General features: G+C 46.7%; 1 protein-coding gene across 2 annotated transcripts in view; it reads left to right on the top strand.

Moving 5' to 3' along the window:
• The first annotated feature begins 632 nt into the window (after positions 1–632).
• PLPP1 (phospholipid phosphatase 1) overlaps positions 633–12,698 on the top strand; it is a 59,092-nt gene continuing 47,026 nt past the window's right edge. The window contains exon 1 of one of the 2 annotated variants that reach the window (XM_082783223.1): positions 633–816. In XM_082783223.1, the coding sequence (XP_082639349.1) occupies positions 759–816 (58 nt within the window). In that variant the 5' untranslated portion in view covers positions 633–758. The remainder of the gene's footprint in view (positions 817–12,698) is intronic. The other variant, XM_082783224.1, reaches the window with a different exon arrangement.

The raw sequence follows: 12,698 nt of genomic DNA, 5'->3' as shown, positions 1-12,698 counted from the left end.
AAAGAGCAGTCAGGCACTGGGACGGGTTGCCCAGGGAGGTGGTGGAGTCACCGTCCCTGGGGGTGTTCAAGGAAAGGTTGATATGATGCTTGGGGACATGGTTTAGTGGGTGACACTGGTGGTAGGAGGATGGTTGGAACAGATGATCTCGGAGGGCTTTTCCAACCTGAATGATGCTTTGATCCTAAAATAACAACGTGTGTATTCAAGCTTTTATTTTTCCATGCCGCCCACAGCATCTCCTGTCAGAAAACACCTTTCAACGGGAAGCCCGGCTCGGGGCTGGAGACCCAGCTCCCCACTCCCAGGCAGCGGCGGCCTCCCCGTTCCCCTTCCCCTTCCCCTTCCCTTTCTTTTCCCCTTCCCTTCCCTTCTCCCTCCCGGGATCCCAGCCCCATCCCCGTCCCCGTCCCGTGGCGGCGCTGCCCATGCCGGCTGAGGCAGGCGGTGCCATGCGGGGTGTGGCGTCCCGGCGGCGGGCGGGGACCGCGCTTCTCCTTCCCTCCCTCCTTCCCTCCCTCTTTCCCTCCCCGTCTGTCTGTGTCTGTCTGTCCGTCCCCCTGCCCGCCTCCCTCCCTCCCTCCCTCCCTTAAAGCCGGCGCGGCCGTGTCAGTAGCGCAGTGCGGGAGGCGGCTGCCGGCGGGGGGGGGGCGGGCGCCATTTGCTCGGGCGCGGCTGAGGCGCTCCCGCCCCTCGGGCCCGGGCTGTCACCGCCTGAGGAGGAGCCGGTGCCGGGGCTGCCGCGGGGCGCCGCCAGCATGTTTGACAGGACGCGGCTGCCCTTCGTGGCGCTGGACGTGGTCTGCGTGGTGCTGGGTAGGTCTGCGGCCGTGGGGGACCCGGGCTTGGCCGCGGGGGAGCGGGGGAGAGGAGCCCCCCCTGCCCCTCGCCTCCCCGCATGCACAGCCCCCGGCGCGGGGCTCCCCCTGCCTGCCTCTCGCCTCTGCCTGCGGCTGCTTCGCCTCCTCGCTCTTCCTCCTCCTCCTCACTCCTCCTCCTCACTTCACTGCCACCCTGGGCCCTGCCCCTGGGCTGCAGCTGCTCCCCGGGGCCCCTCACAGCCCGTCCCGGCCCCGCGGGGTGGTTGCGGGCTGTGCCCCACACGCGGCGGTGCTCCCCTCAGGCAGCTCCGGGACCGCGGCTCTCGCTTCTTGTCATCTTTATATTCTCCATCAGTCCCCCCTAAAAAAAGTACAGCCCGTAGTGTGAGCTGTCACAGGGTGCAGGGGACACGGGGTAGGTGCTGATCAGATGAGGGCTGGGGAAGCCAAAGCTCCTCGAGGCGCTGGGAGCCAGGGAAGCACCTTCACTATCTGCTTGGGGACCCAGGGGGTGTTACGTGGTCTTGGTTTTTTGGCAGCTTTCTTCTTGCTCAAGCAAGTGCAGAGCTTCAGTGACAAACCCGGGCATGCTCTTGTCACGGGCCAGAGCTGTGTGAACAGCACACACCGAACGTGACATCTGTCTTGGTCAGAGGCATCCCTACTGCCAGCATCAACATCCGAGCAGTGCTCTAGCTTGCTTAGGTAGGCTGCTGATAGCTTCTGGGTGCTTAAACAGCGAGGCTGTGTACCTGCAACTAAACGGCATTCAGTAACAAAAGCCGTGGTTGACAGACTTTTTCTCCTTGCCTTGCTTGCTTCGTACTGGCAGGGGAGGAATTGCAGCCAGTGCATTGTATAAAGCATCCTAACACCTGCAACACATCGAGTTACAAACTCTATACTTGAGACAAAATACAGAAATATAGGAATGGGATAGATATTAGAAACAGGAGAGAATTCTCATCTCTTTATCTTCTCCCTGGCTCCCACAGGATTGAGACAGGACCTTAGAAGAACACAGAATTTAAGCCTGTGCTTCTGGAGGGGGAATCTGTTCTGTTTTTCTTCTATCAAGAAAACTAATTCCTGTTGATTTGGATTTTTTTTTTCTTAACTCTGCCTCCCCCCTGCACGTGCACTTTGATATCTGTTCAAGTGACCTAGGTAACTGCTCAGATAAAGTGTCTTGCAGCTAACCTGATATCTAATATCTCTGCTGGAGAGACCATGAAACTTCTCTGATAAAACTTCTTTAACAGTGTCATACTGAAAGTTTAAGGCTCTGTAGACCAGCTTTGGTTAGGGACCAAAGTCTCAGTCCTGGCGTGATCGCCCTTTCTGCCACAAAAAGGGCTACCACATATGATGCTTGTGATCCCTGAGGTAACTCTTGATGCAGAGCAGTTTGGCTTCCTTTTTTTCTTCTCTTCTCTTCTCTCTCCTGATCCTGCCACCTCTGTAGTATGTGAAGGTGGCAAAAAAAAGCCCCAAACAATAAATTTTATTGTCTCAGCAGAGTTGGACAGAAAAAAAAAACTAAGGCTACTTAGTATCACCTGGTGATGCTTCAAGTTTTGGCGACCTGACTTGTAATTTCCCTGCTATGAAAGTGGATGACTGACTGCATGTCTGTGTGACTTTTGCTTGTTCCTCGAACTGTTCTTTGTGCAGGTTCAACTCTGCCAACCTCTCTGAGTTTTCTGAAACGGGAGAAGGAGAGAAAGAGCTTTCTTGTGAGATTGTGTGTGATTTTAAATGCGTTTATTGAAAGGTCTGGCAAATGCTGAAGATGGTACAGAGGAAAGAGACAGAATCGCTAAGTTAAGATCACAAAAGAGTAGGTTGGAGCGGTGTCTCCTGGTTAATGTAGTGTCAAGCTGTTAGACTCAGGTTTCAGGCAGTTAAACTGATCGAGAGTTACTCTTACCTGGCCTTTAAAGAAACTCCCTCCCTGTCCACCTTTCTAACTGGTGAGGGAGAGATAATTCTGGGAAAGCAGTCTTCAGTGCCCTAAGAAAAGAAACATGCTCTTTCTCTTATCAGAATGATAATTCCTTCCTAGTAAGCACCAGAACACTAGATAACATTAGGAAAAACAAACACACACAAGCTGCAGACTTCTGCAGCCTCTGTCAGTAGGAGCAGAGCAGCGAGGCTGTGCCTGCGTGCTGCAGTGCTGGTGGGTGGGTGCTGCATGGCTGCGCCCAGGTCTGCAGCACCACGGACAAAAGCTCCCGTCTGCGTGGCCCAGTGGGCATCAGCCAACATCTTCTCCCTTTGGTGGAAAGCGTGAATGCCCTGGGCTGCAGGGTTTCTTTCCTCTGCATCCTTATGTTATTACTGGTCCCTCCTTACTTTACTGATGGAGAGACAGCTCTTACAGCATGGCTTAGATGTCTGGGACTGTCGCTGCATTTAAACAAAAGTAAAATGGTTTTATATCGATACCAAGACCTGGATTATTTCTTATTGTTGGTATTGTTTTAATGTTTCATGCAGGAAAACAACAGCTTGTGAGAATAACTTGATAGGCTTTGTCTGATGTCCTCGTTAGGCACTATACATGTGCACCCTGCTGTTCCTGCAGGTCTATTGTTTGGCTGCAGATCAGGCTCCTTCAGAAAGGCAAGTAAAACAACAAAGCCGGGAAACACCTGGTTACATCCTAGAATGAATGCAAGAGCTAAATACACCTACCTCTAGTCCAAATTCTCATTAAGACTAGGTCAGGGTGTATTTAGGGGAAAATTTTTTTTTTTTTTTTTTAAACTTTTCTAAATTAAGTACTGCAGAGGTGACTAGAGAAGGAAAACGTTTTCTGTGAAGCAAGGCCCTAGGCAACTTAGTTCTGGTCTATGCTTGTTGCAGTTCGTGTCTAATTTGAATGCAAGGTTGAGGTAAAACAAGAACTTAGGATCTTCTCTGCCTTGTTAGTGATGGTACGGATATTGTTTGTAAGGAGTGTGCTTGTCAGTGTGATTGCTTGGCATAATGTTAGAATATCTGCATCCTAAAATTATTATTTTTTGTGTAAAAAAAACCTTAGCCTTCTGCAATAAGTTGGAAAATAGTATGGGGTTACTTATGTAGCTATGTTTTACAGCAGTTTTAAATTCGTTTGGTGTATATATAGGGATTTCTTTTCTTCTCACAAAGGTAGTTTCATGACATTCCCTTCAGTAAGGGAAGGGGAAGCTGTAGTCTTCCAAAGAGAACAACGTGAGAACTAAAACCAAGTACCAATTGCTTACATAAGATTGGGTGTTTTAACAAGATAGCTGAGACTACAGGAATGTGTTGTGGTACAGGGCAGTGTGCTAAATAGCAGACACCTGTACAAGCAAATCCACATGTCCTACACAGTTTGTGTAGTGGGGGAGTGCGATGGCCAGGCCGCTTCGTGCACCCCATACAACATTTCTGTTTTAGGTGCTGTTATTCCCATCTGGCAGAGTTTGGTCTGTCGGTGAAGGCAGAAGCCTGTACGATGGTGAGGGATCGCCACGCAGTGAGGGAAGGCCTGCTCTATATGGGTTAGCACTTCCTGATTGCCCTCATTCAAGCAAGACCTCCTCCCCTCTTACTTCTGACTCACGGGTACTTGTGTCACCATCCTTATTTTCCACATCATGTGGATGCTCTTACTCTCTTCTCTCTCGTGCCTGAGTCCGTGGTTAAGCTGTAGCAGGTTCATGTCAAAGCCACTTGCCTACAGATGACACTGTCCACCAGGGACCGCAAGGTAGTACTCACTAGGTTGGCTCTAGGTTCCCCAAAAACTTCTGTCACCTCAAACCCAGAAGGTCTTCCCTCTGACACTGCTTTCTTGAAGACGTGGGAGTGAATATTCCAGTTGTGACACTGTTCCCTTGTCCCTTCCCTGGAGCCCCAGGTTAGAGCCTGACTAGCTAATGAATGCCTCAAAGCCAGCAGTCAGGTTCTTGCTTTGCCTGGTGTTGCTCTTAAGCATATCTTGTCCTCTGGCTAACCCCTGCTCACAAAAAGTTCTTGCACTTGCCTTTTACAGCTCTGTGTAAATCCTGGTCCACCTTCCAGTATCTTCCCATGAACCAGATCGTGAACTCAGCACTACACTCCTTGTTCTTGGCAGAGCAGGGGAAGATGCTTTTCAGCAGTGAGCCTCCTTACCAAATGCTTCAGTCCTGTTTTTTAAATCATAAATAGACATAATAAGGGCTCTTGCAGCGTGCTGGTGCCTTCTGTTTAAGAGATGGGGAGGGAAGATGCATTTTCTGTAGAATATGAAATTTCTACAGCTAAATGACATCCCTCATAGCTGAAGAGGTCCTGCCTCATCTTGTAGCTGCTCTGGTGCTAGCCAGAAAAGTGTGGCTGTGATTTTTGTCAGGGATTCACTGGTATGGGCTTCACTGCTGCTGTGTCTGCTCTTTGGAGGGCTTTCTCCTTATCCCATATCCCCCCAGAGGAAGCTTCTCTTTCCTAGGGCCTAATTACTTAGAACAGGTCTCGTACAATAGCTGTGAGATGTTACCTTGCCATCCCTGGTATAGAAGAGAGGGCATAGCTTTTTGCTACATGATCCCTTTCCTAGGGAAGGAGGAAGCAGTATCTGTACTGAGCAAGAGCTTTGCCCTAAGCGTAGAAGGGATTATATACCAAATTTCAGCACTTCAGTCACCATCTGCCTTTCTGTTCAAATAAGATGGAATTTCTTCCTCAAGTTAGTACATTATTATCCCTTCGTAATCTGGTTCTTTTGTTGCTGATTACTGCTGTAGTAAGGCCACAGCTGAGTCTTGGATGACTGAGTCACTAACGCTTAACTGTATGTGCAGCATTCCCTGCAATCTTGGTACTTAGGATGATGAAGAGTATGTGTTCCTAACTGCATCTGCCGTATTTTCAGGTGTCCAAAGGGTAATGGGTTCATCTTACCACAGGCTGAAAGGGCAATTTCAGCAGCTAGAGGGTGAGAGAATACCTTCAGTCAGGAACTGCTCCCATAGAACAGCCACAAGCGACTTCTCACGTCATCTTCTCCCATGTGTGTTTGTAACACTTCCTTGAGTCAGTAAAATCGAAGTCTTCAGTTTTATTTCATTAGGTGAGTCTTCACTGCAGTGCTGGTGTCCAGATAAAATATTCCTGCCCAATGTGGTGGCTGGCCCTGAGGCTAATGAGATTCTTGAGGAATGGAAGTACAATTGTTAATTCTGCTTGCACACTTGCTTCCGATCTCTTCGTTAATCCTAGGACTCCACTGATCAGCCCTGGAAAACAAAATCTGACCATCAATACGTAGGTGCTAAGACCACAGATCAAATAATGGCAATTCTTGACAGAACTGGCAAGCTACCCCTGCTCTATTACATGAGCACAGAAGACTTTCTACACCAACATTATTCATCATACCTACATATCGAGCAGTGTTTACAAATTCTTGAGAACTTCACATTCCCCCGAATCAGCACGAAACAATGGCTGTGATAGCTGTAAAGTATATTGGGCATAATTTCTCTTCTAAATTCTATTTAGATCTAGCTTAATACAGAGGTTATGTTCTCAGAGTGGCTACACCCTACAAACTTCAGTGTGCAGTGAAAAAACAATGCCCCAATACCAGAAATGCTCCTTGTAAGCACAGTGGCATGCAGCTGTGTGTGAGATGTCCTGGTAGGCAACAAGGTGTACAACTTAATGGGTGTTCTGAGTGCCTCTGTAGCACTGCCATTGTAGGACTCGGCTTTCTTAAAGCATGTTTGAATACTGCTGTGCTCTTAGGCCTCAGTGGGAAAAGGGCAGATGCCCTTTGAACTAATAATTCCCTATTTTTGGGGGGCTTGACTGTTACTTCAGGTCAGGGTGTGTAACTGTAAGTGAAGCCATCTGAAAAATCTTGTGGGAGTGAGTGGAGAAATAATTGTCTTGCCATTTCAGTCTTTATAACTTTGAAAGAACACTGGCCTTATAATTGACACCAACTTCGGTTCATTTATTTAATTATTTTTTAAAAATTGCTTACCTGTGTTGCCAGAGTTAATGGCTTGGTTTCCTTCACTGCACTGTGCTCCGTGTCTGTAAGTGCAGTTTTAAGTGGAACGTTTGTAGGAAAGCTCTCTTAGGCTGTGTGTACTTGGTGTGCACGTATGGGCTTCTAAATTCTTTACACAACATGGTCAAAGCCTTTTACAAGGCACGCAGTACAGGCGGTGATAAATATTTAACTTCTAAACAGGGAGGGTTTCAGTGGGAGAACCTGCTCTCTCTTGCTCGGGCTGCAGCCAGCTTGCTTCGAGCATTGCAATGCGAGGAGCTACCCACACTTACTTCCCTTTCCATCCTTTCTCCCCTCTGCCCCTAATTGCTTAGTGGTTAGTACATTGGTCTTAAATCTCTGTTGGGTGTCAGGAGTAAGAGCAAGTGGCCTCTGCCCTGCTGGGTGAGCTGCTGCTGCATTCCCGGGGGTTGTCTGTGGGCTTGTTTGGCTTGGACCTCCTCCACCTGCTGACCAGGCGCTGAGCAGAGGGCACACGGCCTTAGCTTCTGACCTGCAGTGGGCTCTCTTGCACCACGTGGTTTTCGTGGTGCAAGGAATAGGACGGGTGAGATGAGACAGTAATACATCCTCGCACTTACCTTGTGTTTGTACTTCCCAAGATGCTCACAGGAGAGACAGCTGTGGGGTTCTGGGCTCCAGCAGGTGCTTCTAAAAGCTCCTTCAAGCTGACTGTGTCATCTTGTTACAACACCATTGAAATGTAGAAGTGAGGGAGCACACCTCACTTGTCCATCCAATTCTTTTTTAAACAAGTGTTGTGGCTTATTCTAACAGGTCAGTCATACAGGTATTTGAACTAGTGTTCCCATGTAGTAATTCTGCTGTTGGATGCAGAAAAACTACAGAACTGGGTGTAGATTTCTGCTAATAAATGAGTGGACTAGAAATTATTCAGTGCTTAGGCTGTCGCAGCTCAGAGGAAAGCTTCCCTTGCCTTCTATCTCTATCAGCCTTGCCTTTCCTTACCCAAAAGCATCAGGTATGGGTAGGGAATCATTTGGTGAAAATTGTTAGCTGACCCAGGCTGCTCACCTGGCTTTTCTGCAAGTGAACAGAAAGACTCAAAATGCAGCTAATCTATAGCTGCGGGTTTATTTGTGAGATTCAGATGTAGTCTGGTCTGTGAAACGTGTCTCCCTTGTTTGCTGAAGCCTAGTACAGCAGCTTCAGGCACTGTCAGAGCAATCAGTGTGCTGGTATTAAAAACATTCTGCATTCCTCAGGGTAGCGAACTAAGAAACTCTGCTGGGAAGGTTCGTGACAGCTTTGACTGGGAGGTGAGTTGCAGGGTACTCCCTCATCTCAGCTGCTGAAAATAACATTGACCTTCCATTTGTCCATCCCTCAAAAGTGTCAAAAGTCAAAACACTTCTTAAAGTTGTTGTCTTCCTTTTCTGGGGGGAGTTTTTGCTACACCCGTAGCCTCCTACCTAAGAGCCATTGACTATTTCTTTCTCTTCACTGCACATGGAAGAAAATCTTCAGCAAAGAACTTTTTTTTTTTTTACAGATTCTCCAAAATTCACTACAGCAGCATGACATTGACCTGTCTGTTTCTTTACATCTCTCACACACCTCCTTTGCCCCAGATTGCTTTCCTGCTCATTTTAGAATGCACAAATGTGTTTGTCCTGGCTGAAAATAACGACAAAAACACATGTAAGAGCAGGAAAAATCTCAGTTCTCCCTCACCCTGAGTAGAAGTTACCAGCTGGGTTACTAGGTGAGGTTCAGCTCAGAATGACACCATCTGTATGGACGCAGAGTTATTTCACAATATCATCTCTTAAATAAGTATGTATGGTATGAAAACTCATTTTTTTTAATGAGCGGCCAATTACCGGTCTGTTATGAGGCTGGCTTTCGGTATATTTCATACAGATTTTTCCAGTACAGCTTTAGTTCCTGTTTGACACCTTCCTTCTCCCAGTTTATCTGTAAACTGGGGATTTCTTTTCAAAGGCTAAAGTTTACTTTGTGTCAGAACATCATCTGCAGAACCTAACGATCCTTTTCTCCAGAATAAACGTGGAGAAATACAAACATCAGTCTCACTTTAGTGCAGTCCAGTTTCTCTTAACTAGCACTTCTGAGCTCAGATTAGCGTGATGGAAGACTTTGGTTAATGATCAAGCTAGAATATTATCGTTTTCCATAGTTACTTGAAGGGTAACTGCCTTTCCCCCAGCTGCTAGAACAACTCGTTAGCTTAAATGAGAAGAACTTTCTGATGGAAGGCTGGGTGGGGGTCTCGTGTGCCACGGGGAACTGGAATCAACAGCTCAGGGAAGCTTTCAACGTGGTGCTAAGCCTCAAATGAAGGTTGTCACCTCCAAAGATAAGGAGGTCATTGGGTTAATTAAAAGATGTTTACAAAAAGTAGTTAATTACTTCGAACTGCTTAAAACTGGGGAGGAGAATGTCTTATAGCTAGGGATGCTATTTCATGAGGCATTTAAATTGATCTGAGGCTATGGCCAGTCTTTTTTTCCTCCACACCCTTGGCTACTTGTTCCTGTTCTACGCTTTCTACTACCTTTAAGTCATGTACTCAGACAGATGAGCAAGATCTCCAGAAAAAATCTATGTTCTCTGAATTTTCTAAATTTTCTTTTCTTTTTTTTTTTTTTTTTTTTTTTTTAAGGCAGGTTAATGTCAGAAGCTATTACAACCATTACGAGGACAGGGTAAGACAGTAAATGGCCAGAGGTAGGAGGAGGGGAGGTCAGTCTAGGCTGGCTTGAGTTGCTCTTAAAAACATGGCCAGAAACTTTAGGAGTTTTGATAGCACCACAGCTGATTCCCAACTAGATAGTATGGTGTATATAATGGTGTAGGATAACATAAGGCATAGTCTGTAATGAGCAAAAGTAAAAAATAGCTTTAATATGCATGACTGCTCTAAACTGTGTCCACAGCCTTTATTAGGAAAAGGTTCTTGGAGTATAAGCAGAATGCAAAGACTGTTTTTGTGACTCTGAAGCCACCTGCTGTCACACAGTATTCTTTGCTGGTCTTACATGTTATGGCAACTGTCAGCTGTAAGAGAGGCCTATAAATGCTAGCATATTTTTCATCTCTTTGTCTAAAGATACCTGAGTCAGCAAGGTGCCCTTGCTGCTAAGAAAGCTAATGGCTGTCTTGGCTGCGTCAGGCAAGGCACTGCCAGCAGGTCCAGGCTCTTCCCAAGTGCTCAGTGATGGGCAGGACGGGAGGCAGTGGGCACAACCCTGCACACAGGAGGCTCCATTCCAGCACCAGGAGCCCTCCTGTGCTGTGCAGGTGAGGGAGCCTTGGCACAGGCTGCCCAGACAGGCTGTGGGGTCTCCTCCTTGGGGATATCCAAAAACTCCAGGACATGTCCTTGAGAAGCCTGCTCTGGGTGTCCCTGCTTGGGCAGGGGTTGGGCCAGATGGACCCAGGGGTCCCTGTCAGCCTCAGCCCTTCGGGGGCTCTGTGATATCCTGTGTAGCTTGCTGGCAAAGCCAAAGTGTGCCGTGCTTATAAGCTTAGGTACTTCACTCTAAAATCACAAGTGTGGCAGATACCACGCGTCTGAATAACAATACAGCAGTACATACCATGAAAATATAGCTTATCATTCTTCTTTTATGTAGGATAAATGGTGGAACTTCATTTAAACAGATAAAAACAGAAGGAATTGCTGCTTAATAAAACACATACAAGAACACTTCTCTACATTAAACAATATATATTTTTTTTTCCAGATAAGGACTCCACCTTCCCCGTTCCATGTTTTCTTCCTGACATTCATTTTCTGTGGGTGGAAAACTAATCTAACAGTAACTTCCTTTCTGGTCTCCCACCCTGTACTTCCCTTTCTTCCTTCCTTATAGGATTTTGTGTCACACCATGTTGTCCAGCCAGATATGGATAATTAAGAGTTCACTGATGGCTATTGATACTGCTGTGAATTATCTAGGTTCACAATGGAAACAGGCTGTAACTGGCTGGAGTTGAACTTCCTTGTGGTCTCAGAGCAGCCTGATAAAACGTCTGTTGCTAGCTCAACTTTGTGTTGCCCTGTTCTTAATAGCTCCAGCCAAAAACTTAGAGCTGTTTCTTCCCCCAGCCCCTGCTTGCTCATTCCAGTCCTGAGTTTTGCCTCTTTCAAACTCCATCCTGTGCCCTTTTCTGCTCTGGTCCACGTGTCTGAGGTCTTTTGCCATTAGTTAAAGGCTTCAGATCTCTACAGGCCTTTTTCCTATTCAACTTTGCTGCTACTTCTGAAGCTTTTGAGGGTCAGCCACAGCACGTGTGTTGGAACCAGGTGAGCAATTCAGAGCTGCCCCCTGTTTCTTGCTGCTAGCTCGCAGAGCAACCTCTGGGGTCTGTCAGTGACAAGCAGTTGACCAGATCAATTAAGCAAAGTAGCAGAGAAGAGAAACTCCACTTTTGAGCCTGAAGAGCTTTGGGAAGCAATCCTTTTCCTCTGAAGGCTGTGTTTTGGGGGAGGTGGATAATAACCGAGCCATTAGGATCCCGTAAGAAAGGTGTGGGTTGCCTAGCTCAGAAGAGCACCCTCAGAGGTTGCTGCTTCTGGCTAGGTAAAGAGGAAGAGGAACCTTGTAAAGAGGGCAGGGCACGAGGGCTGGTGTACGATACTGCCTCGTAGCCTTCTAATCTTTCCTTAGATCTTGGTGATCCTTACCAACTGGAGGAGACAGCTAATGGACCCTCACGGATGTGCAGTCCTCAAAGTTCAGCTTCAGTCAGCCTGCATAAAGGTCGTGGGGCAGCTTGGCACCTGCCATGGTGATACTGGTCTGCCACGTACACTACTGTTTGCTTCTGGTGTGGAAACTGCAGGGCTCTTTGTCTGTGTGTACCCGGTGGGATCTTCCCACGCTTCAGAATGAGCAATGGGAAAAATGGTGCTGTTCCTTTCCCATGGGCAGTCAGTGTAGGAAGCCCACCCAGATTCGGGTTCCTCATGTTCTCTTGCTCTGGACTGCACAAACAAATTTTGCAGTCACCTTTGTGAAGCTGTGCCCCTCGTTCACTGCCCTTCCTCCCCACCCTGCCACTTCCCAGTGTTTCCTGGCTGAAAATAAGAAATTATTTCTTAATGTCAACTCTAGATGACATAGTTTATTTAGTACTTAAAAACACTTCTAACAATGTAACTTAATCACTTTGCTTTAACCACTACGCAAACCTAGAAATGTCAGAAGGAATGGCTGAACGTAGGAGCATCAGAAAAATTCAGATGACTCTTGTTAAGCAAAAGTAGTTCTGACAAATGAGTTCTTACAAACAGATTTAACATAAAGTTATTTCTTCAGATGAAGAGAGCTGAATTTTGAGTTCCTTTCCTTGTAGTTTAATGAAAACTGAACTTCTCTTAGCTCAATAAAAATTAATAACACTGTCAGGAATTCGCCTTAATTGGAAAAAAACTAAACAATAAAAAGCCTTCAAGCTTCTGTCTTAACTAGGTTACAGAGTGAGTAATTCTCTCCTACTGCAATTACACAACAACAACAAAAAAACTATTCAGAAGAAAGTTTGTTTTGCTGGAAGGCTTAAAACACTGCTTGTCAAACTGTTCAGGTCCCTTCTTTCTCATGTACGCTCATGTAATGTCTCTCTTCCAATTCCTGAAGATTTTTTTTGTTAAAAACAAGCAAACCACCATGACCCAGATCCGTAAAACTGTGAGCGCTGGTGGCACAAAACCTGGAATCGGTGAGCTAAGGATCCTGCCGTGTTCATAAGTGAGCTCTGCTGGAGGGGCTTCTAGCTTCTGACGAGAGCACTTGGAGAACATATTTCGGCATCTGACAAAGGTGATAAGTTCACTAAGACAGGAT

Source organism: Aythya marila, assembly GCF_965140915.1.
Source record: "Aythya marila genome assembly, chromosome: Z".
NCBI classification, from domain to species: Eukaryota; Metazoa; Chordata; class Aves; order Anseriformes; family Anatidae; genus Aythya; species Aythya marila.
Note: the sequence above shows the minus strand (reverse complement) of the source record. Positions and strands in the feature narration are given on the sequence as shown.